The sequence below is a fragment of the Natator depressus genome, chromosome 1, assembly GCF_965152275.1.
Source record: "Natator depressus isolate rNatDep1 chromosome 1, rNatDep2.hap1, whole genome shotgun sequence".
NCBI classification, from domain to species: domain Eukaryota; kingdom Metazoa; phylum Chordata; order Testudines; family Cheloniidae; genus Natator; species Natator depressus.
Window position 1 is genome coordinate 16,552,492 of NC_134234.1, and position 27,812 is coordinate 16,580,303.

General features: G+C 46.6%; 1 protein-coding gene across 7 annotated transcripts in view; it reads right to left on the bottom strand.

Annotated features, from left to right (window-relative positions):
• Positions 1–13,630: 13,630 nt before the first annotated feature.
• The window catches only part of PAK1 (p21 (RAC1) activated kinase 1), a 117,323-nt gene continuing 103,141 nt past the window's right edge, over positions 13,631–27,812 (bottom strand). For all 7 annotated transcript variants that reach the window (XM_074955393.1, XM_074955445.1, XM_074955402.1 and 4 more), the window contains 3 exons: positions 23,565–23,761; positions 21,907–22,044; positions 13,631–20,215 (listed from right to left, as the gene is read on the bottom strand). In XM_074955393.1, coding sequence (XP_074811494.1) covers positions 20,129–20,215; positions 21,907–22,044; positions 23,565–23,761 — 422 coding nt within the window. In that variant the 3' untranslated portion in view covers positions 13,631–20,128. The remainder of the gene's footprint in view (positions 20,216–21,906; positions 22,045–23,564; positions 23,762–27,812) is intronic.

Below are 27,812 nucleotides of genomic sequence, written 5' to 3' on the forward strand. Positions count from 1 at the left end.
AAAAAAACCCAGACTGATCCAAATTTCAATCCCCCCTACCCACCGACCCACCTGTGACTCGACTGCAGCAACAGGACAGCCGTGTCTTTCCACTAATAGTGAGGAGAAACGCAGTAGGAAGGTGGCATCTCCAGAATCCTGGACATTCCAGTACTGGAAATGGCATGAGCCCGCCCCTGGCAGGATCACCCCGCCCCTGGCAGCATGACCTCGCACGTGATCCTCATGTTTTGAGCTCCCAGTAGAGGTAGGTTTAATAATAGCACATCTTACTGCAAAAAAAGCCTTTTGGACTGGAGTCCTTCTCAGGAAGGTGGGTGTTTCCGTGTTTGAAGGCTGGGGAGAAATCCTAGTAGGTGATGAACTATAGGCACGTGTAAGAGTTTGCAGGATCATGTTGTTCCTGTCCGTAAAAAGTTTATGGTAAAGGACTTGCCCCTAGGTTAACCAAGAGAGGAACACTGGAATATACACAGCAAACCCCAATATTGAAAAGACTCAACTGTTGATTAATACCAAGAATTTCTGGTATCACCCTCAAAACTGTGTCCTTAGAGCAATAAGTGGGAGTTTTGAAAACATCTAGATTTCTGTGAACAAGAGAAGATTTGTCTGAAGATTGTTTTTTGTCTGAGTTGCACTGCAGTTACTGAAAGTTTGACTTTCGAGTCTGCTTGTGCAGTGGCTTTAGCCATGGAAATAGCCAAGAATGGCCCCGGTTGGCTGGTAATAACCACCTCTTTATTCTGTGTTTTACAGTTGTGGTTAGAGGCTCCAACTGAGATCAGAGCCCTATTGCGCTGACTACGGTACTTATCCACAAGACCCAGTCCCTCCCCCAAAGCGCTTACAAGCCAAAATGAGAAGACAAGAGGTGGGTAAAAAGCAAATGTCACCTTCCCCATTTTACAGATAGGGAAATAGAGGCACAGAGATGAAGTGTCTTGCCCAAGGTCACAAAGGGAATCCAGAGAGTGAGTAATTGAACCCAGTTCTCCTGAGTGCTAGTTCAGTGCCTTACCCACATGACAATCCTTCCTCTTCCCCGGAAGAGTGCTTTCTGGCCTATGTGCCATGGGTTATGGTCTGAGCTACTTTCTAATAGGAGAATGTCACCAAGCTACCATCTCAACAGGGACTCTCAGCAGAGACCAAGAACAATACTGCACAGTAATAGGACAGATGGGTAAGTCATCTGGGTGCCTAAAGATAGGCTCCTAAGTCCACATTTAAGCACCTAAATAAAGCAGTTTGATTCCTCTGTTTGCCTGAAGCTGGGAATGAGCGACAGGGGATGGATCACTTGATGATTACCTGTTCTGGTCATTCCCTCTGGGGCACCTGGCACTGGCCACGGTCGGAAGACAGGATACTGGGCGAGATGGACCTTTGGTCTGACCCAGTAGGGCCGTTATGTTCTTATGTTCGCCTGGCAAGTCTAATTGAAGTCAGCGAGAGCTGCTGGATGCTCAGCACTTCTGAAAATCTGCTCACAACAAAGTGCCTAAATATTGACTTGGAAGCCTGCCTTTAAGTACCTAATTCTGAAAAATTTTGGCCTGCATGACAATGGACCAAATTTCCCTCCTAATTACATTGGTGTAAGCCTAGAAAAATTAATAATAATAATAATAGTAAATACACAGGTGTTATCATAGAATCATAGAATATCAGGGTTGGCGGGGACCTCAGGAGATCATCTAGTCCAACCCCTTGCTCAATGAAGGACCAATCCCCAACTAAATATGGCACGTTTCATCTTTAGATCTCAAAGCTCCTTACAAAGAAGGTCAGCATCAATATCCCTATTTTACAGATTGGGAAAGTGAGGCACAGGCAGGGAAGTGACTTGCCCAAGTATGCCACTGGCAGAGCCAGGAATTTAACCCCATTGAAGTCAGTGGAGGAACTCCAGATTAACCCTGGTTTTCTTGAGACAAGAATCTGCTCTGTAACTTTGTGAGTTGTATTTGGAGAGAGAAGAAACCCCACTGATTGGAAAATTACAGTAAAAGCTTTGTTATCCAGCATGTTGGGGGAATGTGGGATGCCGGTTAGTCAAAAATTTCGGTTAAGTAAGAGTTATACTTACCAATGGAGGGAGTTGAGTTGAGTGCAGGAGAGGGCTCAGGAGGGGGTGCGGGGTGCCAGATCTGGGTGGCACTCACCTTGGGCAGCTCCCCTCAAGCACCAACATGTCTCTGCTGCTCCTAGGCAGAGGCATGGCCAGGCGGCTCTGCGTGCTGCCTCTGCCCCCAGGCGCTGCCCTCGCAGCTCCCATTGGCTGTGGTTCCCAGCCAATGGGAGCTGTGGAGCCAGCAGTCAGGGTGGGGTGGGGCAGGGGCAGCACACAGAGCCTCCGTGGCCATTTCTCCACCTAGAAGTATCAGGGACGTGTTGCCACTTCCGGGGAGCCACGCAGAGCTAGGTAGGGAGCCTGCCGGCCCCGCAACCAACTGGACTTTTGATGGATAATCAGAAATGCTGGTTTCTAGAGCTTTCCAGTTGGTAAAGTGCCAGATAACACAGCTTTTACTGCATTTGTTTTGGCCTTTTGTGGTGCGAAGCAGCAGGGACAGCCAGCCAGTTGCCCGGGATAACGACGCTGTAGCAAAGGGTCTTCTCTGTAATTTCTACATTGAGAATCTGGCCTTCCCAGAGCTGTCAAATGAGTGCCCCTTGATGGCCTTGCACTGCTATCGTGAGAAAGGTAAGGAACCAGAGAACAAGCAGCCCTTCTGCTCAGATAAGGGACCCTGCTTTGAACCCCTCAGCTTTTGGGGATGACTAAGCTTGCTCGAGGAGGAGCTCCGATTGGCTTTATCTATAAGGCCCAGCAGTGAAGTACAGAGAGCGGAAATATTTCCCTACCCCCAACAATCAAAGCAGTACCGGCCCACGCAGGATTCATGCAGCCAGCTTTAGTTCAGGCATTCATATCGGTGCCCATAATGCCTCGGGGAGCTTTATACACTGCAACTGGAAGCCACACTTCACAGAGTGACGAACTCAACTCCCTTTGCCTTACTGCCGCAGCACAACTCAGCACGGTGACAAAGCTGGCGCAGCCAGGCCTTGCCCTGCTCCCCGGACTGGAAGATGCTCATAGCTCTGTCTGCTCACAGTGCTTGGAGGGTAGCTCAGTGCGTGGATTAATGACAGACAAACCCCAGGGGGTTCAGATGCTGTCCCCGGCTTTCTGAGCCTAGAAAATGGAGCTAGATCTGGCAGAAGACCAAGATCTCTTGAAATTTCCAGCGTTTCCTCCTCCTGCCCCCATCCCAAACCAGAAAGCACTGATATGCACAGTACCCGCCTCCCCATGCAAGCCCCCCCACCCCGGACTCAGCTGAGTCTTACTGAACCTCCAGAAAAAGTTCTGTTCATTTCTTGTTTTTCCCAAACTGGGTCACTCCCTCCCCCCTGCCCTTCCCCATCCCTCTGTGCTTAGATCTGGCAGCTTTTTCAAACAGGGTTGGTTGGTCTCAAGGCATCTACATGGACCCTTCCCTCAAGTTCAAGATCAACGGGAATGCACCTGAAGCATCAGATCTAGATGCAGATCCATGACATTCGGTTTGGGCACATAGCTAGTGATCAGTGAGAATAAGCAGCATCTTTGTCAGGTCAGACTACAAAGCAGAGGGCACTCCCAAAGGTATACGGCACCTGTCTCAGTCACTTGGATCAAACTCACTGGGTTATTGGGGCACCAAGATCATAGGCCACCTCTGAGCCCTTACTGCAGATCACCTTTCCAGTGGGAGAGATTGTAGGGGCACAGAGAGGACAAGTCTGCAATCTAATCTGATCTCCTGCACCACACAGGCCAGAGAACCTCACCCAGCAATTTCTGCATCTAGCCCAATACCCTGTAGTGGCTATGTGGTACAACTTCCCAATTCCTCATGTCACAGCTGACTGGCCATGGAACCCTCAGTGTCCCCAGTTTACATCTCAGACACAAGGAGGCTAGGTTTATAGACAAACCACTTTAGATGGCCCCTGTGCTTGCCGTTGAAATCCAAGAATTCAGATGCCCCCCTGGTTCAACAAGTCACCACTTACCAATGGAGCCTTTTGCGTTAGAAACGATCAGATAATAAAAAAAGTCATTAAAAAATAAGCAAGTTTTGGGCTTTCTGCATCATGATCCACTGACACTGAATTAATATTGCAGGAGGAGAGGTTACTTACCGGTGCCATAGCTGGAGTTCTTCAAGATGTTTTGTCCCTGTGGGTGCTCCATCTCAGGCTGTGCCCATCCATGCACTCTTGACCAAAGATTTTTGTCAGCCCTGCCTGTGGGCTCACACCTGCACCCTCCATTTCCTCAGGCTGTAGTTCAAGAGCACCTAGGGAGGGGCTGACCCACTGCAGCTCCAGTTCCTTCTCAGCCTCAAAGCCCAGCAGGACTCTGAAGTGCAGGGGAAGGAGGGTAGGTGGTGGAGCATCCATCGGGACAAAACATCTCAAAGAACTCCAGTTACTGGCCAGGTAAGGAACCTCGTCTTCTTCGAGTGATTGTCCCTCTGCGGGCTCCACTTCAGGAGATTCCGAAGCTGCCCCTCAATATGGAGGAGGGTGTGGAGGAGGCAGACTCAGTGCAGGTTGGAGAACAGCTTCACCCCAGGGCACGTTCGCTATGGAAGCATGCGCCACAGCATGACACTGGGAAAAGGTGCGTGCAGAGGCCCAAGTGGCATTTACAAATGTCCATGACAGGTACCTTTTTAAGTAGGGCTATTGAGGTAGATTGAGCCTAGTGGAGTGAGCAGTTACCGGGACAGGGGGAGGGGAGGATGTACCCCAGAAAACTTGTAACGTGCTAAAATGTCGCCTGAAATCTGGTTTGATAGTCGTTGGGTGGGAACTGGGTGACCTTTTAGTCTCTCAGCAGGAGAGAGAATCTATGAGAAGCCCTGAGGGTTTAGTCCTATCTAGGTAGATGTCCAGAGCTCTTCTCACATCCAGGGTATGAAGACTGGCCTCTACTCTCAAAGAATGAGGCTCAGGGTAAAACACCAGCTACTGAATGTCCTGGTTGATGTGGAAATCTGGTGATACCGTAGGAAGGAAACAAGGATGGGGATGCAATGTCTCCTTATCATGATAGAAAACGATGTATGGTGGATCAGTTATACAATTTCCAAGCTCTCCTACCCTTCTGGCAGAGGTGATAGCTATGAGGAACGAAGTTTGAAGAAAAAATGAAGAAACAAAAATCCCCATGGGTTCAAAAGGAGGGGTTTTTAAGGAGTTAAGCAATAAATGTAGGTCCCAAGGAGGAATAGGCACTCATACTGGATAAAACAAAGTAAGCCGGACCTTTAAGGAATCTTGCAGTTGAAGGATGCATGAAAACTGAGAATCTGCCAACTGGTGGCTGAAATCATAGAATCAGAGGACTGGAAAAGACCTCAAGAGGTCATCTAGTCCAGGTCCCTGAACTCCTGGCAGGACTAGGTATTATCTAGACCAGTGGTTCTCAAATGTTTTTTTCCATGGACCACTTGAAAATTGCTGAGGGTCTCGGCGGACAACCTAATGATCTTTCCAAATGTTATTTGTTCCGTTATATAACTATTGTAAAGCACTTTGGATAAAAGCACTATATTAAAAAACCCTTAATAGGGCATGGACATGTGCCCATCCTGACATGAAGTTCCCATAGGGACAATAACTCAACCCAGAACCTCATTAGCCAGCACGCAGCTAATCCCCTCACCTTCCATTATTTGGGCACGTCAATGGCAGCGACGTCTCGCCACTGTGCAGCCCGGATGTCACAGCTGGGGGGGCGGGTGTTCTCATGTTTACAAAGGTGACGTCGGATTTCAAACCACACCGGTCTCCCCAGGGTGGGGTGTTACGAGCAAGACAGAGAGAGGGGCATGAATTGGGAAGTTCACAGCTGGAACAGGATCCAAAGCCAAACCAAGGTTTGGGGGCAGGGGAAGGATTCAGATCTCGCCTTCCACTCCGCAGCCATCAAAAAGGACTTCCCAGGAGTCAAACTAAGGGACAGCCTTTTTCCAGCATTGGCCCATGTCTCAATACCACAATCTTCTTTTGTTACTCAACTTCTTTTAATCTAACCCCAACCCAGTGCAGTGTTTGATGTAAAGTTAATGTTAAGTCCAGTTCATGTGTCAAGCTGTTGGGTTTTACTCTCTTCTTATTCTTCTGAATGTTCCAGGAGAGGCCTGGACTTTCCCGAGCGTGCAGGTTTGGGAAAGTTCTAGATTGGGGCTGCTTTGGGGTCACCTGCTAAATTTAAAACTAGTCTGGAAAAGTCAAGAGTGCGTCTGTGATAACTACTAGCAGGCTGTTGGATGCAAAGTGGTTGAATCCGAGTTGTACAGCATACAGAACACAGAGCCTATACTGGCTGTGTGTGCCTTAGGCTGGAGGGCACAAGGAGCAGAAGCATTTTGGGGCACTCAGGGCTATTATACAAGTGGTGACAACCTCTCACTGGTCTGAATTGCACCCCAGAATGTGACAGCTTTGTTCTGAAACTCCTGGAAAGCAAAGCAGAGGCCATGAGGTCAGCACCCACAGAAGCGAGCAGATCACAAGAGCTGGCTTGGATTTTTACAGGCAGAGGTGACCTGTCGCATTAACACAGAGTAGCATTTGTTATTTGTATTGTAGTAGTGCTGAGAGGCCCAAGCAAGTCACAGCCTCCTTGTGCTAGGCACTGTACATATACATAGACAGGCTCCAGTCCTATAAAGACTTATATTGACACTTAACTGTACACCTCGCAAATAGCCCCACCGAAGTCAATGAGAAACAAAGATGCGGGGACCCAGCAAAGGGCTTGTCTACACTGAAAACTTACATCAGCATAGCTACGTCTCTTAGGGGTCTGAAAAATCCACACACACCCCCCGAGAGACGTAGCTAAACCAGCCTAAGTGCAGACAGTGCTAGGTCACTGGAAGAATTCTTCTGTCAACCCAGCTACTGCCTCTTGGGGAGGTGGATTAACTGGAGCAGGGTTTCTCAGACTCGGGTCCGCAGACCCCTGGGGGTTCACCAGGGTACTCCAGGGATTCCGTGAGTCATGTCTGGCCCCAGGGATTCTGCAAGTCATGTCCAGGGCCATCAGTCCTGCTGATCAACTCCTCCTCATCCCTCCCAGTGCCTCCTGCACGCCATGGAACAGCTGTTCAGTGGTGCACAGGAAGCACTGGGAGGGATGGGGCACACTTGGGGGAAGGGGGCAAGAGGCGGGGAAGAGGAGGGGCAGGGTTCGGGCGGGGGCAGAAAGAGTTGGGGCGGGGTCTGGGGCTGAGCAGGGGTCTTGGGGCTCCACTAAAATTTTAAATCAAAATGGGGGTCCTCAGGTTGCTAAAGTTTGACAACCGCTGAACAACAGCAATGGGAGAACCCCTCCCATCAACATCGCTAGTGTCCATACTGCCTCACTGAAACGCTACAGCGGCGCCATTGCAAGTGTAGACAAGCCCTTAGTGATGACTTCTCTTATCCCCATGTATGTGAGGTGAAACAGAAGTAGTCTGGGCTTTGCCTACAGCTTTGTGAGTCAAGCCAGATGGTGGGACATCGAAGTACTGCCTAGGCTTAACTGTGGGGCGAGGGCTCAGCTTCTCAACTCCATACTAGTGAAGAGTCACCTTTGCTTCGGCTCCTGTTTGGACTGTCCTCTCTCACGCACTGGGGCACTGGTGCAGCGGGGTAGCTGGGGGGAAGCAGCTCCAGACAGCCCTGCATCAGATTGCCACTTCCCCCTCCTCAACCACTAGTGGCTGTGGCCCTTTTTTGCTGCTGGCTGCCTGCACGCCTCTACTTGGGTCCACAGTCGCCCACCTCCAGTGCTCCTAGAGCCCCTCAGAGGGGAGTCGCTCAGGAACCGCTACAGGTCTTTGTTGTGTAGCAACCCATTAAAGCTCAGGGAGCACTCCACCGCCTCAGAGAGGCCCAGGCAAGTAACACCTCACCTCTCTGCTGCTCTCCTCAGTGTCCTTCTGCTCTGCTCCTCTAAGGGCGGCCACAGCACGGGAGCAGGTGCAGGAAAGCCACTGAGCTCCCCTGTGTGGGGGACCACCCAGCAGAACTGGGGCTGGGACAGAACACAGCCAGGAAGGAAGAGGACAGGGAGCAAGGTGGCGGACAGAAAAGCTCAAGAGCTGGAGGTGACTTTTTTGTATATTTGAACAGCTTAAACAGGGATTTGTGTGTCGGCCAAAGTGAAAAGATTGCTGTCTTTCTGAGACAGCATATTTCCAAAAGATACGTCTAGCTCAGCCACGAGACAGGGGCCGTATGAGCAATTAGACAGGTGGATTTCTTTGGTCTGGGTTGCGCAGGAGGTCAGACTAAATGATCAGAGCTGTCCCTTCTGGCCATAAACAGTATCTGTCTAGGAAGTGGGGAAGGGTAAGTTCGGCAGATGGTTGTGCAGCCCCAGAAGCGAGTGGTGCATAGGCCCTGGATGAAGAGCGAAGTCATTGAAAGCACAAGTTTCTGTATATCTACAGCAAGGCATAACATGAATACCGACAGAGCAAGTTCCTCCACACAAGCCCCCGCCAAGATGTCTCAGCCTCGAGAGGCCATTTCCAGGATGGGAGAGCACAGACCGCTCTCCAGGTTCCCAATCCTGGACCTAACTGCAGGGATTGGACATGGGGACGTCACTGCCAGCTCTGCTGTGTGTCCAAGCGCTTTCCAAAGCTGGATAAGTATTATCCTCATATCGTCATGCCCCAACCCCACTCCCCAGCAGAGGCGCTCTGCAGCCCTCGCGCCTCAACCCCAGTAGCTGTGCTGGGCAGGTGGGGGAAGCCCCCGTGCCCCGACCCCGCTGGGCCTGGGACTGGAGGAGCTCTCGCTCCCTGACACTCTTCCATCCCAGGTAAACAGGTCCCTGGGGCCCTCTCTCTTCTGTCCTTTGTTCCCCTCTGGCTGGAACTGGTTGGTCAGGTCACCGGGGTCCTCTCTCCTCAGCCTTTTGTCCTCTCACTGGCCAGAATCAGCTGACTGCCAAGCTGGGGTGGGCCTCTCAGTCACCAGTTTTTAGGGTTCCCCATCTCCAGGCCGTTGTCCGGGGGTCCCGGCTGCTAGGCGAGGTCACACCTGGTCCTCTGCAACAACAAACCCTCTCCCACCACCTTGTTAAACATGCAACCTACCGGGAAACTGAAGCGTGCACATGCTATTCATGTAAAACAGTACAAAAATCCCCAACTTCATCACATCTCTCTCGCCTTCGAGTCTGAACTTCCCCAGGTCACTGGCTGGAGTGACCCCGCCTCAGGGCTGGGGGAGCACTCATGCCCCGCTCCAGCCCCGGGCCTGTGGCAGGGACAGAACTTCTCCAGTCTTGGGGGGGGGGCCAGAAAGGAGCAAATGGGTTGTGGGTCATAGTGTGTGTGGGGGGGGTGTGGAATGGGGTGGGACCATGGGTGGAACAGGGGCGGGGCTGCAGGGGAAGTGGCAGAACAGGGTGGGGCCATGGGCGGGGCCATGGGGGAAGGGGCAGAATGGGGGTGGGGCTGCAGAGGAAAGGGGGATCCCCCCACTTGCTCTGGCCCAGGGCCCCATGAAACTTTAATCCCCTTCTGGGTCACACAGTCAGGTATCAGACTCAGTCTAGCTGACTCCTATTCTATTACTTTACCTGCTAGAGCAGGGTGCTTTCCCATCAACCCCACCCTTAATTGGGTGAATAATCACCAGAGTTCAAAGGAAGGGTTAACAGGAGCCCTAGTAAAAGGGCAGAATAAAAAGAGGAAGCCATAAATAACTGCAAGGGCCAAAACCTTTAATAAGTGTGGAAAAACTTAATACGACCACCAGGGGGCACTACAGGACTGAAGAATTGGAGCACTAACTTGAACACGAAGGAGACATTCTCTGCTCACTCCCTGCACTGAACTCCCACCAACCCTGAACAGGAGTTAGTGATTAAACCTGAGGAGCAGTGAGTATCATAAAGGAAACCCAGCCTGTGATACTTCATCCTTCTCCAGCACCTTCACTCAGAGGGTCTCTGCACACTTTACAAACACGGGCACCGAGTTAGCCTCACAACGCCCCTGGGAAGCAGGGAATGACTGTTTTCTACAGATGGGAGGGAAATGAGGCAACAGAGATTAAAGGCCACATTACGCGCTCAGCACTCAGTAGCTCCTGTTCTCAGCCAGAGTCGCTGGGTGCTGAGAACGGTAGAAAGATGGATCTCCTCATGTGGCTGCCTCAAGAGGAGTTAAATGGTTTTGAAAACTTCTCCCTGAATGAAGTCCAAAGAACTTTGTGGCAAGACTAGGATTAGAGTCCGGACCTCCTGGCTCCCAGGTCATGCCTTTACTGCAAGACTATCTTTCCATGCAAAATGTCCATGGGGTACATTTTTATACCCTGTTTTAATATTCCATCAAGAACATGCCCTATATAATCCAATAATTAAAAAGAGAAAAGAGTGAACACATTGTGAGCTGCCGTTTTAGCTCGTATAAAACAACCTGCCTAGGAATATAAAGAGCACTGACTAGCAACTTCGGGTGACCAACCTGAAACCCCTTAAAGGGGACTGATTTTCAGAGAGTTAGGGGTCTGGAACAGCTTCTATATGAGGAGTGATTAATAAGACTGGGACTTTTCAGCTTGGAAGAGAGACGGCGACTAAGGGGAGATATGACAGAGGTCTATAAAATCATGATTGGTGTGGAGAAAGTAAGTATGGAAGTGTTGTTTATGCCTTCTCATAACACAATAACTAGGGGTCACCAAATGAAATTAATAGGCAGCAGGTTTAAACAAACAAAAGGAAGTATTTCTTCACACAACATACACTAAACCTGTGGAACTCTTTGCCACAGGATGTTGTGAAGGCCAAGACTATACAGGGTTCAAAAAAGAACTAGATAAATTCATGGAGGATAGGTCCATCAATGGCTATTAGCCAGGATGGCCCGGGATGGTGTCCTTAGTCTCTGTTTGCCAGAAGCTGGGAATGGGCGACAGGGGATGGATCACTTGATGATTACCTGTTCTGTTCATTCCCTCTGGGGCACCTGGCACTGGCCACTGCCAGAAGACAGGATACTGGGCTAGATGGACCTTTGGTCTAACCCAGTATCGCCATTCTTATGAGTTTCAGCACTGTCTGGAAATCATCCTCCTTTAAAGGTGTCTCAGGCTGGATTCCCACAAACTTCAGCAGCCACGAGTCACTTGCATGAGTCACTGCCACTTGCAGCACCCAAAAATCACAAGTCACTTCTGAAAGTCTTGACTCGATGTTTTAGTGATTAATCTTCAGTGGAAGGTGTTTGAGCTTCTGAAAAGACTGGGCACCAGTTGTACTTCACTCTGAAACAGAAACCGTTCTGAACTTTCAGTAACCCATGCTTCACAAGTTGCTAGCTACCATTTCCTTCCAGCGCATTAGCCTAAATGAACAAGCTCCACCAACAGGAGCTTATCACAATTTCAGTGCAGTCAGGTATCGTTTGCTGAGCACTACCCCGCTGCCCTCCAGTCTTTCTGCCACAGAAAATTTGACGAGCAATAATCTGCAAGATACTTGCTGCTCTCCTATTCATTTTAGGGCCATGTTTTCAGCAGAGGACATAACCCAGGCCTTGTATTCTAAATCTACACTGCCTCCTGCTGGGGTCCTGCGCCAGTGTCTTTTCTAAGCCAAGCACGATCAGGCGAGTATGTGCTTGGATGGGAGGTGAAGAAGGATGTAGATCTATGTGAGAGGCTTATGGAGGCACAAGGTTTTGTGGGTCTCACAGGATCAGTAGGGTTTGTGCTTCTTGCACAGGGGGAGCAACCTCCCACACTCATACATTAATGGAAGAATTTGAAGGGAAGTCAGTGAGGGATCTTTGCAGAGTTTCTAACCTCTCATCCACAGGTATTTGCTGTGGGGATTTGTACTTTCGCCCCATTACTATTACAATCAGAGCTATCTGTTCGTACAGTAACTAGCAGAGCAGGGCCCTGACCTGTTTGGCCTCTTGGCACTAGCACAATATAAATGTTAAATATTTTCCAGTTACAAATGTACTGTACATCTTCCCATAAATTTGCACAGCACCTAGCACCACTGGGGCCAGATCCTGGGTGCTACCGTAATATAAATAACATAGGACTAGCCATGCCAGGAACCCACAGGCACAAGACAATTGCAGGGGATACAGCATTCTCTGTAACACAAGGTCCTCTGCCTTGTAAGACCTCTAGCTTCTCAGAGGAAGGGAAGTTAAGAGGATCAGCTAACATTGATTCAGCTGGCAAGGTGGAGAAAGAACAATGGCCACATCGTGTAGAGTAGATTAGCCCGAGTGGGACTCACGTTTGGGTGTTTCACTTCTAACAATGTGTGTATGCGCACGCACACACCTGCCCATCTCTATAAGGGAGATGAACACCCCAGTGAGGGAGGCACATGTTAAGGATTAATTAGGATGATTAATAAGGATGATTTAGTTGGTGTTGATCCTACTTTGAGCAGGGGATTGGACTAGATGACCTACTGAGGTCTCTTCCAACCCTGATATTCTATGATTCTATGAATTAGCAAAGCAATCTGCAGTTGAAAGTGCCAGTTATAGTGCAGTATGAATTTACATAGCGGCCAATTAACAGGATTAAGTTGCAACCTTAAATCCTTATGTAGGTCCCTATGTGCATATTTTCTCAATGTGCTTGTTTACCAAGGAATTGTTAGTGCCACACTGGTCAGTTTCACCGTTCATTCCAACTGGGCTTCAGCTGTTTCCATCCTGTGTTTTGTGAACTGCCAACCTTACCAGTAAGGGCATCGCTATGAGAGCTTTCCTTCCTCACCGGCTGCTACAGAAGTCAAGCCTGTGAAATCCCTCAAGGCATTTCATTTGGTTCATTTAACTTCAGGAGGATAAAGCATTCAGGCATGCCATGGTGAGACATGCACAATATTAACTGCATTGCTTTGGTCAGGCCAGGCTGCAGCTGGCTTCCCTTATACGAGAAACTGCTTTCCTATTCAACTGTGCAAGTATCAAATCACATCTTTGTCAGTGTCGATTATTTATGCACCTGCAGGCCCCAAATACAATCAGGGTCCAATCCCCGCCTTAAAGAGTTTACAATCTAAGGAGAAAAGACACACACAGGGGAGGGACAATGAAATAATCTTACACAGGGGGAATTGAGGCAGAGAGAGAAAGTGACTTGCTCAGGGTCACGCAGAATTTTGCTGGGACCTGCACCCAGATCTCCCTGGTCCCATTTCTCAACTACAGGCCCATCCTTCTTCTCTCTTATCTGGTGCCTCTGTATTAGATACTGGCATTTAGGATCATGACCAACAGAGCACTTATATTTTCTCTCAAAAAGTTTTCAACTAACAGAGGTGATAGGTGCAGCCCTGGGAATCCCAGGCCAGTGAGCCTTACTTCAATGGCAGGTAAATTGGTTTAAATAAGAGTTATAAGAATACCTAGACAAACATGATATAGTAATAGGAACAATAATGAGTGTGGTATACTCAAAGGAAAATTACACCTCTCTCACCTATTGGAACTCTGAAATCAGTCATCCAAATAGCACACAAAGGAGAACCAGCGGACAATCTATTTGGATTTGATTTTATTTTAAAGAAGCATTTTTTAAAAAATGATTGAGCTGATACATCAAGAAGAAACAATCCAGGCATTGAAGGAGGGTTCATTTAGCTGATATGAAGAGATGGAAGAGAGGCTACACAGATGACTTTAAAATGGCCACAGGCCACCATATTTCCAGAGAGCATCTGGAGACAGGAGGTTTCTCAGCAAACTCAAGATTGTGATCAGAAAACAGCAACTGACGACTGACGGACTTAAAATCTTTGTTGAATATAAAGATATATAGCATGACCGATGTGGTCATAAATCCAAAGCATAGGACCAAGGTGAATACAAACCAGACACCTTTTGAAAGGCAATTGAGAAAGTTTCTCTTGTCCATTGAATCCTGCACCAGCTTTGCTTCCATAATTTTATTCAACAACGAATGAATCTGGACTCTGTCTTCATTTTCCAGTCTCCTGCACTGAATTTTCCAGTTGTCCTTCCAGCGGGATTATGGCATTTTTCTGAAGCTCCCAGATTTGCTCAAATCCTTCCAGCACATGCCTTAACTTGGATGCCTGGCATTTTTCCTCTTCATGCTGCTGCTCTGCAATCTCCAGCTTGCTATGCAGTTGTTTCAGCACTTCTGGATTTCAGAAGATATGTTTCCCATCCCTGATCTTTCTCCTTGAAAAGATTTGTAATCCTGATAATGCAGAAATCTGGAGGCACATTCCCTTTATTTCATCAGTCACCTGGTCATTGGCTCTTTCCAAGTTCCTGTTTTGGAATTCCAAATGTTTAATCTTTACTTCCCCTAGTCCCAGAATCTCTTTGACATTCTCCACCTCTTTGCCAATCTTCCACCATTGTTCTGAAACAGTTGGTCTTGGCTTGCAAGTTTCTGTCCTGGTCTTTCATACAATTGTTTTATTTTATTAGCTCCTACTTTTCAGTATCAAGGTTGGGAGCAGTTTCTCTAAGATCCCATATTTGATTCTGTATACTTTCATTGGCAACTGTCAGGTCCTGAATCAGGCAATTATCCCTGTGCTCGGTCTGATGTCCTCTGATGCAGAGATAAAATTGTGGGCTTTGTGGAAATGAAACAACTCAAAAACCATGCCTAAAAACGTTAGCCAGGTCATTTGTAAGCCTGACTTCACCTTTACTAAATTTTAGGAGATGTACATGATCAAATATGCTGTTACACATTGTCTGTGGGTTATGTTAGCTCACATACTTTGCTGTGAAACATTTTATTTCATACAATAAATTCAAAGTGGAGCATTTTTCTGGGATTTTTGTCTGGACCTGCTTTATGTCAACAAGTGACAGGCAAAACATTCTTTAAAACTTGAATCTAGCTAACTCACAGGTCATAAAATCAGACTGTTCTCAAACATCATAAATACCTTGTTGTAAATATTGCCTATTTCTATGCACTGCTGCAGTATTTTGCGGGATATGTGTATCATCATAGCTATTGTGTTCTTGACCAAGATTTACAAAAGTGACTAGTGATTTCGATTGCCTCAATGTTGGGTTGCCCAACTTTTTCAGAGCTTTTTGAAAACCAGCGTCTCAAGTTGGGACACCGACCAAACTAAGGCAACCCAAATCACTTGTCCCTTTGTAAAATCTTGGCCTTTGTGTGGATGTAAAGGGTTTTCTCCATGTCTTTACTTAAACTTGGCCTTGATCACACCAAGATCTGTTAAAAAGGCAAATAAAAGAGCAGAAGTGTCTCTATGGAAACCTGGGTCTTCTCAAGAAGAACTCCCACCACCTTTGTTTAAAGGGATATTCCAGCCTGCCAGGGACATAAATAACTTGTTTCAAGCTGTAACAAATAATGGAGCAGATTTATGTTCTGAAACGATACAGATATGTCCCTTTAATTAAGACATTCCGAGACTGAAGCTGTGCTATCAAAGCCATAACAATGGGCGGCTATTCACTCATTCCCATTCTCCTCCTCAGCTACAAGCCTTCCCTTTTAAAGGCACACAAAGGATTTACACACACACACACACACACCTCTCTCTCTCTCCCTCTTGGGTACAAAATCCTAGAAACTCAGTAAAATAAATCATTTCTATAAACATTGAGGAGTTAAGTGAATAAGACATTTTATCAACAATAATTAAGCATATTGTGTAAGTTCCCATCTGCCTCTTATGTTTTAGGGGCAGGTATAAACTTTCGGGTTCGCTATTCTTCAACGGCCTGTTTCAAAATCCACTGAGGTCAATGGGAGTCTTTCCACCACTTCCAGTGGACTCTGGATCGGGCCTTGATTGCCTAGATTGATGTCAGCCTAATTTCTTGTTAAGCTTTTGCGAGTCGCTGATTTGCAGTGGTAAGCATTCCTTATTATTCTTTGATATACTTGACACGATCGAGACACCTTGAAGCGGACTGATAGTAGGCAAGCAAAGAACCTATTAAGTTATGTTCCAAGCAGCTAATATAAAGGAGCCATTTAAATATAAATATATATTAAATGGGGAACTAATTAAGTGGCAAAATTGAGGAATCTGGCTCACAAACAGGCAAGAGGATCGTTGACAAGACAATACACTTAAAGGACTAGCATTTACCTTGAAAAGACCATAGTATGTAAAAACCAAAGAAGCGATCATCAAAACGATGCAGATTTATCTCCATTGGTAAGAGCTTTCCCAGGATTTTTAATTTTTAAACACGTGTGGAATGAAAATGTTCTCAAAGTGAACTGAAGAAGTTTTAACTTCTTGAAGTTCTGAGAGCATTGCTCCCAAGACAGAGAGTGATGGCCATAAAATATGACCAGATTTATTACTCTAGTACAGTAGAACTTCAGAGTTACTAACAGACCTGTCAACCACACACCTCATTTGGAACCAGAAGTATGCAATCAGGCAGCAGCAGAGACCAAAAAAAAATGCAAATACAGTAGAGTACTGTGTTAAACATAAACTACTAAAAAAGGAAAGTTTGAAAAGATTTGACAAGTTAAGGAAACGGTTTCTGTGCTTCTTTCATTTCAATTAAGATGGTTAAAAGCAGCATTTTTCTTCTGCATAGTAAAGCTTCAAATCTGTATTAAGTCAATGTTCAGTTGTAAACTTTTGAAAGAACAATAATGTTTTGTTCAGTTACAAACATTTCAGAGTTACAAACAACCTCCTTTCCCGATGTGTTCGTAACGCCGAGGTTCTACTGTACATTGGCATTAGCCAATCATATGCATGAACGGAAGCAGCACTGAGCCCAGGACATGGGAGGTGATGACCTGAATGGGAAAGGCAACACGTTGATACATGAGTCCAGCCAAGTGCTAAAAGTAAGGCAGATACCAGAGTTTTAAACTACATGAGAACTAAAACGGAAGAATTTACCTGACTTACCTGAGGCAGTTAACTTAAATCAGGCCCAGACAGCCAGCCATTGTACTCTGCACCACTGACTTTCATGTCAATAGATCAGGGCAATGAAGCCAGACTGTTAGAACTTAGTTGTTAGAAGATGACATAGCTCTGATGTCACAATGCTACAATTTATCAACGGGCTTCAAAAAGCCTTTGGCAAAATCTCTCACACAAAGCTATTAAGAAAACTAAGTAGTGCTGATGGAATCCTAGGCAAGGCACCACCATGGATTAGAAATCAGCTGAGGGACAGAAGCCAAAGAATAAATGGTTCCTTCTGACTGTAGCCCGCCTAGGCAATGGATAGCCTGAAGCAGGATTTAACATGGTTATTTATAAGAAATCATCCTTGGTCGGGGTAAGTTGTGCTGCAATCCTGCTACCAGCACCCATGCTCAATTATGGTAGCAGCCAGCATGGATATAGTCTGATCATGTGAGGTGCTAAAGAACTCCTCAACCCCCAGGCTCCCATTGTGAGGCAAGGACCCACAGCGCCTTTATGGATCAGGTTCTAATCCCTGTTATTTACAAGGGCTTTGTCTTAGAGATGTCGGGCAGCTGGCATGAAGCAACGTATTTCCATTGAAATCAGCGGAGTTATATGGATATCCACCAGCTAAGGATGTGGCCTGTAGTCCATTTCCCATTACATGGGCCAATAAGACAGCACCAGGGAAAATATAAATAAACTCCTCGTTTATCCAACAATTACTCAAGGCAAAGGCACTTCTCTTCAATCTCTGTCCAAATTCCCCAGGGAGTGTCTATCTGATCATCCAATCCGACTTCCCCTAGGGCTGGGGTGTCCTAGTATTATCACCCCATTTCGTCCTAGGGGTTCACCCAGAAATCCAAGGCTAGTCAGAAACAGATGTCCAGGGAAATCCTTAGTCACAGAAAGGTGAACAAATGGGATTTTTAATGACTGGAGTTTAAAATTACGATCTTATTGCGAGCTGTGAACATGCTGTGAACACTGAGCTGGTGGGGTGGGGAAAATAGTGTCTCGGACCATCCTTTTAGTTGAACCTGTTTTAACTTGTGTCAAGCTACGAGGCCCTGAAAGCAGCTTAATCCAGGTTATTTTAGGTGAGATCTTAACTACAGACTTTTGCAGGCATAGCTATGTCAGACAAGGGCATGCAAGGTGTAATTTGTGCTGGCAAAAGCCTCTAGTGTAGATACACCCATACCAGCAAAGGAACTGCTTGCATTTTCATATGGCAGTGAATTTACATGAGATTGGAAAGCAGAAGTGCTCTGCACCAGGAGATACGTGTATGTAGCTGATGGTGACTGAACTATACAAACCAATTTTTAAAAAGGTGAGGCATCAGAAATTAAAGTTCACTTGGAAAATTAGAAGTAAAACAGATGGGAAAGACCTGTTAGACCATTCTGTCCATCTCCCAAATACTGTACTTCTGGCAGATATTGTGGCTAAACGCAGTAACTTGTTATGCAACAAGGGAAGAGGCAGAGATCAGAGTGGGGAAGACGAAGAAAAATCCATCAGTATCCAAGCAGAGAGGGTCTATTACAGGTTTCACCTAGGAGTTGGACTGAGCTACTATGCACTATTACCATTTGCTGGAGGCCTAGTGGTTCCTCCATCATTTAAGCCCTCATACATTGGTTTAATTTACACCATAAGGGGCCAGAAGAGGGGGCCCTGGCAAGAAAAGCAACAGCAGAGTCTAAGAAAGCAGCTCCCACCTGACTTTAATGCATACCTTTTTACACCATCTTCCTCAGTATGGAAATTACAGCAGCTTAGACTCCATATCATGTTCGCAATTGGATATAAGCAGGTCTAGGGAACTCAGTGTAAAATAATCTAGTTTGCACTTATCACTTTAGCCATCACCTCTGGACACCCAGTGGCAAACAAAGAATAGCATGAACAGTAGTCCAGTTTGAGAGGATTGTGTTTATGACTATGAAGTTAATTCTCTAAATCCTCCCTCCCGCACCCTGAGATCAGAAATGCAGCAGTTTTATTAAAATCAACATACAGCTGGTTATAGCCCAGTGTTTAGGCCACAGAGTTCTCCACTCAGATGCAGTTCCAAGTTTCCCGATACTTTAAAAACTGTGGCAACCAGAGGAATTATTAACCCTCTTGGTCCTCCAGATAAGTCACAGGATAAAGAAAACAGATTATTTAGCTTTCACACACACACACACACACACAATAGCATCTGAGACAAAACTGTTTTTCCTGGAACTTGGCATAGGAAATAATACCTTCTCAAATACCAATATGGGCAAATGGTGATACTGTAATGGTGACCACTGTATCAGTGTTTTATGATACAGAGCAGTGATTTCTTTAACACAAGCTGTGCTTTACAAATAAAATAGTTTTAAAAACAGGCCTGTCACCTTCTTCTACGATTTACCTTCTAACGTACCAGAAATGTTATTTTTGGAAGTGACCTAATAATTAGCAGAATTGAAAACTGAAGCCTACACATCTGAGATGAAAACAGAAAGAGGATCTTTTAATCAGAGGCTGATTCACAAGACGAAGCACAAAGGCGATCCATGAATTAAATCCTCCGATGGTTGCAGAAAGTTCGTTCAGAATATTTCAGCTCTCTCTGTCAAGGCGTCCGGCAGCACTGAGGAAGTGTTTGGTGCCGCATACTCCTGCATCCCCCTTTTCAATTATTAAAGCTGTTCAGATTTCTGCTGGCTGCTCCATTATTCAAGTAATCTGAAGCATGCAGGAGTTTCAGTAGTGTGATAACTGAGCTGGGCAGAGGCAGGGAAAATGCGGCCAGCGAGAGATGTAATTTATTAAGATAAACATGGTCTAAGGCTCCACACTTATGTTAAAAAATAAACATTAAGAGATATGAAATCAAACTGGCTTTGCTACATCAGGCTCAGAGGTTCTCAAAAAGACCTTGTCAACCATACAAAATAATCTTCTCCCACCAAGTGGGTGAGAAGGCTGTTCACGACTTTAGATCAGCAATGCCTCCTTTAACATTCAACAAATACTACTTCTGCGGCCCACTCTCAGGGGATCAAAGTTTTGGGCACCCCCAAGGAGCAGGAAGGCAGGTATTCAGTCTCTGAAATGAACATTGAAAAGACTTGGCACAATGACTATGATGATTCCGTGTTAGTGGTTGTTCTTCGCTGCTTCTTTTGCAGCAATAATCAGAGGAGTGAGACTAGAAAGGGGCTTCGCAATTTTCAGGAACTGGTGCTAGGAGAGAAGGAGAAAACCAAGTTATTGATGACGCCTTTGAGGTCAAGTCTCACCACAGAGTGAAACGTTTGCACCAAAACCATGTAGAGCTCAGTTTAGTTTAGTTACAAGCTCAAAACTCAAACCAGGTTAAACTAAAAGTTTTGCTGAAGTCACAAACCTTTCAAGCAAGCCTGGACTGAGTTCCAGCTTTGCACCAAAATCAGGCTAAATTCCCAGCTTTATGGGCTTGTGACACAAAACTAGTTGAAACTCAGGAAATTCTTCATGGATTCTGAGTTAATTCAAAAATATAAATTGAAAGTTAGAGGATCTTAGTCCTGGATGGAATGAAGTCACAGAGATCTGCTCTAGTTCATCCACAAGTTATTGAGCTGGATATGGGAGTCACTGGGTGATTTTCTACGGCCTGTCTTATGCAAGAGGTCAGACTCTATCATAACAGTGCCTTCTAGCCTTTCAATCTATTAATATCTGCAAAGCAGAACTGGAGTTTGGCACAGCTATAGTCAAACTGACAATCCAAGTCATTTACTAGATATCCAGGGGTCCATTTGCAGGACACCTTCCACTTACTACAATGCAACACAGATATTGTTGTGCATCCATCACTATACGTGGTGCCACAAAGCACTGTATAGAGAGATCCTGCTGAGCTGAAGGTGGTGGGTTTTGAGGTAAATTTCAAGAAGTGGAAATACCTGCTGCAGTAGGGAAATAATTCCATGTATAGTGGGTAACAAGTAAAGTTTCTAATGCCCAATCCTACCATAGCACGTCTGTGGGGGGGGAGAGCAGAAGACAGATTCAAAGTGGATCTCAAGTGAGGGAAGTCAGGTACAGCCCAACCACTGAGCACTTGAGGGACATGACCATGCCATCAGTCACACATGCACAACTCCCACTGGACTTCTGTGGGAGTGGAACATACACAAACTGATGGGGTTGAATTCAGTCCTGGAACTGGACATCCATGAAAACAGAGGGGAAGTGGGTGAGAGGACAGTACTGTTCGGCTCCCTGGACACATTTTGGCTAGAGCACCCAAGCTCCTGAAACAGAAACAGCAGGGATTTAAGGAAGAGCATTCCTCTGAAAAGTGAGAGAATGGTACCTAATAAATGGCTAGCGATTAAGGCATGAGTAGCAGTGTCTCAGGGGAAGCAGACAAGCAGAGAATGGACAGGGAGGGAGTCCCCTTTGTAGCCAAGCTGAGGTGAATTAAGGAGAGAGACAGCAGGGTCTGAGACATGGTATAAAAAGACACTTGCAGCAGAAGGGCTGTCGTGGGGACTCATGCAGTTGACAAGGCCAAGAAGAGCAGGGAGAGAAGTCTGAGCAATGAGGGAAGAGTGCTGAGACACACAGAGTTGGGCACCAGCTGTGGAGAAACCATGGGAATACGGGGCTCTGCATCTTGAAGGATCAGGCCCAGGGTGAGCATTTTGAATTTGGTTACAGAATATTCCACCCAGCGGTGGCCAAAACAAAAAGAGACGGGAACCAGGAAAAGAGTCCTAAAGTAAAAAAATCCTCATCAATCCACTCCCTGTTCCCCTTCAGGCACGTCACCTCAGACATGCGTGTGCCGTCAGCCATGCCATTTTAAACATAAAAGGAATCCTTAGCAGAGGCCAGAGTGCTGGCTTGACTTGAGCGCGCCCCTCCACCCCCATCCCAGTGGTTACCTGTAGCAGTTCTTTGGCAGAGCCTCTTTTCTCTACATCCATCTCGAGACAGCGGTTCAGGAAGTCTCTAAATATGGGCGAAAGCTTCTCAGGGTTCTGCAGCTCTGGAGTACCATTGGTAGCAATGAGATACAGGGCCTGAAGGAAATGAGCACCAAGGAAACAAAAGGAAATGAGGGGCAATTCAGATTCACCCCTTGTTTGAGTGAGATCCCTCCTCCTACAGATTACACAGGCTTCTATTTTTCCTGCACATTCCGTTAGGAACAAATTGTTGCATGACTTATACACGCTTATGTCCATCCATGTTTATTATAAAACAACACTGCTGTCTGCCCTATTTTTAAATGGACAGGATCCAGTCCTCTAGTATTTTACCCTATTTAATCCAGGTTTGGATCCTGTAGCCATCTGGAGGGATTTGCAAGAAGAAAAAACATTTCATGCCTTGTCTAAGGGCTTTTATATACAGGGGAGTTTACTAGCATAACTATATCAATATAATTATGCCACTGTGGTTTATACTGGTATAACTCCTTGAGTGGATACTTTTATTCTGCAAGAAGAATGTCCACACAGGGAGTTATACCACTATAATTACAGCAATGTAATGCTACTGGCATAGTCATGCCTGTAAATGTCCCTGCAAACACAAACCCAGGCCTTGTCTACACTGCCACTTTACAGCGCTGAAACTTTCTCGCTCAGGGGTGTGAAAAAACAACCCCCGCTCCCAGTACTGGTAGCTACTCCCCTCGGGCGGCCGGGGGGGGCGGGGGGGTGTGGTTTACAGAGCTGGGAGAGCTCATATAAGGGAAGGTCTGGTGTATATCATATATGGTATATATCATATATGGACAATGTCAGGCACATTAGAGCCAACATTTTTAGATTATGTAAAAACCCCAAAGTTTTACGAAACTATTAACAGGAACATTTTCTATTTTTTTTAAATAGTTGATGAATGTGCTTGGATTTGAAACTTCTCCTGCAATGCTTGCAGCTCATCCACTGCCTGGGCTCAGCCTTTGCAACCCATCCACCACTGCCACAGTATGAGAACCAGGCAGTGAAATGATGGAGTGGGATTGCACAGAAGGGGCTGGGCTTGAGGATTTGAGAAGGCAGCCACAATTACAAAACACTATGCCTAGCGGTGCTCCTGCTGCCACATGCTCATAACTTGGGATAGGAAGTAACTACCCACAATCTGGCCCTCAACGTCTTACGAGCGAGTCTACGAAAGCGCTTGCCGTGCTTTGAAGTGGGCCACTGGAAAGGTATTCCTGGAAAGACAGCTTGCGAAGGACAGTTAAATCACTTCACAAAACCAAAACCATGGGTTTCCACTATCTAGAACCAAATTCAGACTTTTAAGGCTCTGAAATGGTCAGAATTTTCCTCATTTCTAATTTCTAGGCAGCATAGGGACTGAACAGAGAGAAATGTCACGAAAGGCCATTCTTGCATTGCTTCTGGCCTAATATAGCAGAGACGTTCAGAGAAGCATCCAGGATGCATCCGTTCACCCTAATGCAGAAACTTCTGAGGTTTCCTTATTAAGTATGACTATACAGTAACTATCACAAAAGTGAAGCCAGGTTTGACGCATCTGGCTGACTCTCACACGGCACTGCAGTGACATAGCATTGGCTTACTCTCAGGGGGTTCTCATTGAGGTAAGGAGGCTCTCCCTCAATCATTTCAATAGCCATGATTCCCAGAGACCAGATGTCCACTTTCGGCCCATAAGCTTTCCGTGTCACCACTTCAGGAGCCATCCAGTAAGGTGTCCCCACCATGGTGCTGCGTTTGCTCTGCTCTGGTGTTATCTGGGCGCAGAAACCAAAGTCAGCTGGAAGAGAAAATGAGGGTTGGGAAGCAAGGAGACATTTTAAAGATAAGTTAGTTTGTTCACAAAGATATAAAAGAACATAAGAACAGCCATAATGGGTCAGACCATCTAGCCCAGTATCCTATCTTCTGACAGTGGTCAGTGCCAGGTGCTTCAGAGGGAATGAACAGAACAGGTAATCATCAAGTGATCTATCCCATGTCATCCATTCCCAGTTTCTGACAAACAGAGGCTAGGGACACCATCCCCGCCCATCTTGGCTAATAGCCATTGATGGACCTATCCTCCATGAACTTGTCTAGTTCCTTTCTGAACCCTAGTATAGTCTTGGCCTTCACAACATCCTCTGGCAAAGAGTTCCACAGGTTGACTGTGCGTTGTGTGGAGAAATACTTCCTTCTGTTTGTTTTAAACCTGCTGTCCATTAATTTCATTTGGTGACCCCTAGTTCCTGTGTTATGAGAATGCCATTAATACCAGAGAATTGACTGAAAACAAGGCTGAAAATGGAGTTCATATTATGCATCGGCTGATGTAAGTTACGGCAGCAGTTATGAAAGGAAGGATAGTTATGTGCTTACGACACAAGGCATCTGGATTCTGTAACTGACTCACTGTCATGCCGTTGGACAAGTGAACACCTCCACAACCACGTATAAAATGGAGACAGTATTTCTTGTCTCACAACCTCCCTGAGAGAGTAATGTCCTTATAGCACCTTGAAAGCGTAAAGTGCTATATATGCTGTACATTCTAAATGTCATTATTCTAAGGTGACACTGCCAGAAAAGTTAACTGATGCTAAATCTAATCTGGGATTAGGATAGTCTATGTTTTTTCTCATCAGATGTGTCACAGACATATTATTTCCACAGTAGATATGTCATCCCATCTAGCTGTATTTGCTTTACAGTGTGAACGCTTATGTCCATACTAAAATTAATTTACTTTTAGACATTTAAATTCAGTTATGGTCAAAAGTAGGAAGGGAACCTTTAAGCGAAGATTTCTGATCCCCATGTCTTTTCAACTCATCTGCTTATTTTGCTGATTAAAACAAGTGTTTACTCCTGTTAGACTTGCAAAGCCAACACAGCAAGCTGGTTTCTTTCATGCCTCGTGCACCATAAGAAATGTTTTCTTACTGGAACGGTGATTCTTCGAGATGTGCTACAGATGCGTATAGTCCACGTAAGTGCGTGTTCGCCCAGTGCACCGAGCTGGAGAAATTTCCCTAGCAGTACCCATAGAGAGGCAGCACTTGTGCCTTGTGGCCATAGCCCCTCCCTTGGCTACATGGGACCACGCTGTCCCAACCCTCCCTCAGGTCCTTAGCACCAACTGCCTGGAAACGAGACTCGAATGCAGAGAGAATGGAGGGTGCGTCATGGAATACATGTCTGCAGTATATCTCAACGAGCCACAGTTACAGTAAGTAACCATTATTTCTTCTTCAAGTAGACACAGCTGTGTATTCCACTTGAGTGACTCACAAGCAGCAGCCCGCCAGGAGACGAGGATCCGTGTCTACCTAAACGATGACTGCAAGGCCACTCTACCAAAGCCTGCATCCACCCTGGAACGTGCGGTTATGGCATAATGATTCATGAATGTATGTATCGATGACCACGTAGCAGCCCTGCAAATGTCCAATATGGAAATGTCACTGAGGAATGCTATGGATGTTGCTTGAGCCATCATAGAATGAGCTCGCACTCGTGGAGAGGGGGTAACCAGAGCTATTTCCTATGCAGTCTTGATGCAGGATGTTATCCATTTGGAGATGGTCTCTGCAGAGACTGTTTGACCCTTCATGCGATCTGCATATGACACAAATGAGGCAAAGCATGAAATGGTTTAGGCCTGTCCAGATGTCAGGCTAGCCTGACATCTAAGATATGGAGACGCTGCTCCTTTGGAGATGAATGTGGCTTAGGAAAGAACACAGGTATATACATCACCTGGTTCAAATGAAACTGAGAAACCACTTTAGAAAAAAATTTTGGATGCAGGCCATAAGGTCACTTTGTCTTTGGAGAACTGTGAATAAGGAGGCTCTGCCATCAAAGCCTGTAACTCTCTCACTCTCCTTGGGGATGTGATCACTACCAGGAACGCAGTTTTCTGACACACAAACGGGAAGGGACAAGATGCGGAAGGCTGCTAGGATGAGGTAAGGTCCCACAGGGGAACTGGTTCTAGGAATGGAGGATGCAGATGAAGACACCCTTTTAAGAATCTTGCTACCGTGGCACTGAAGACAACTGATCTTCCCTGAATGATTGGGGGGGGGGGGTGAGAATGAAATGCCGATATCGCTGCCAGATATACTATCAATGAACTAAACACAAGCCCCAATGACAGAAGGTGCGGCAGGTTCTCCAAAATGCCCTGGATAGAGGTCACCAATGGTTGGATTCTGCGGGCTAATGGTCACACCGAAAGTCACTTCCATTTCACTGAATAGGGCACCCTGGTGGAGGGTCCTCTACTGTTAAGGAGGACTTGTTGGACAGCCACCAAACACTGCTCTTCCTCCTCATTCAGCTGTGCCACAACCATGCCATTTCCAAAGCCAGCAGAGAGCGGATCTGCTCAAAGAGCAATATCTCGTGAGAGGAGGCCCTGAAGGGGGATGGGGAGGGAGGGTGGGAAGGAGTTGTGGAGAGGAACTGGATGGCATAACCCCATCTGATGGTGCTTAGGACCCAGCTGTGGGTGGTAATCAAGCCCCAAGCATTGTGAAAGCAGGCCAGCCTGTCCCCAAAGCAGGGAGATGAGGAGAGGAGCAATGACTGGAACAGTGCTCTGGACCAAGGAGGCCCAATGGGCGCTTGGAGGACAGTGTGTGGACTTGCCAAACCCCAAGACCAACTGCTTTTTCCTGCTGAATCTATCCCTCTTTCTGGGTTTGTCCCATTGCCTTGGAGGAGGGCAAGGCTGGCCAAACGTGTGCTATGGACGATACTGCTGCTGAACGCCTCAGTGGCACCTCTGCACCGCCAGCGTGTACACCCCCAAGGACCGCAGGGTAGTCCTGGAGTCCTTGAAGGAATGCAGTTTCTAGTCAGTTTTGTCCAAAAACAGCATTTGGCTATTGCAGGGCAAATCCTCAATGGCTTGCTGGACAGCAGGGGCAATGCCAGGATTCTGTAGCCAGGAAGTCCTCCTCGTGGTGACTGCAGAGGCCGTCACCCAGGCCAAAGTGTTCACCATGTCTAGCACAGGCTGCAAGGACACCTTAGCCACCAAGCAGCCTTCAGTGACAAATGCCCGAAATTCCTCTCACAAGGCCTCGAGCAGCTGGTCTGTGAACTCTGACATGCTGTCCAGTTAACAAAATCATACTTGGACCACACGGGTTGCTAGTTAGCAATTCGCATCCATAAGGAAGAGGAGTTGTAAATCTTCCTGCCCAGGAGGTCCAATCGTTTAGAGTCTCTATCCTTGGGGGACTACCCTGCTGGGCTCTGTCATTCACCACAGTTACAACTAGGGAATTTGGGGCTGGAGGGGAGTAAAACCCCTCAAATCTCTGCATGGGAATGAAACAGCACTTTTCCATGCACTTAGCTGCAGGTGGTAATGAAGCCAGCATGCTCCAGAGGGCCTTAGCTCATTCAAGGAGCGCATACTTGACAGGAGGGCAACTCTCACAGGAGCAGACTGCTGCAGGATATCCACTAATTAGTGGGTATTCTCTTGCAAGAGCTCCGCTTGGATACTGAGGGAAGAAGCTATGCCCCGCAAAAGCTTTCAGTATGCCTTAAAATCCTCCGGTACCTAAGGCAAGGATGAGCCAGGCAGCACAGAATTGTCCAGAAACGAAGACTAGGCCCTTACTTGAACCAAAGCCGGATCCTGTTCCAGGGCTGATGGACCCAGACGGAAAGACTGCGGAGGCTCCTCAGGGAGAAGGACCCCCAGAGCCTGGGACTGCGGTGTACCATGATGGTCATCACTGCAGACCTGGCCAGCAATTTTGCCTTAAAGCAAAATGAAGAGCAGGACCTCTGCAACCGAGGAACATCCCATGGATTCCATGGAGGCC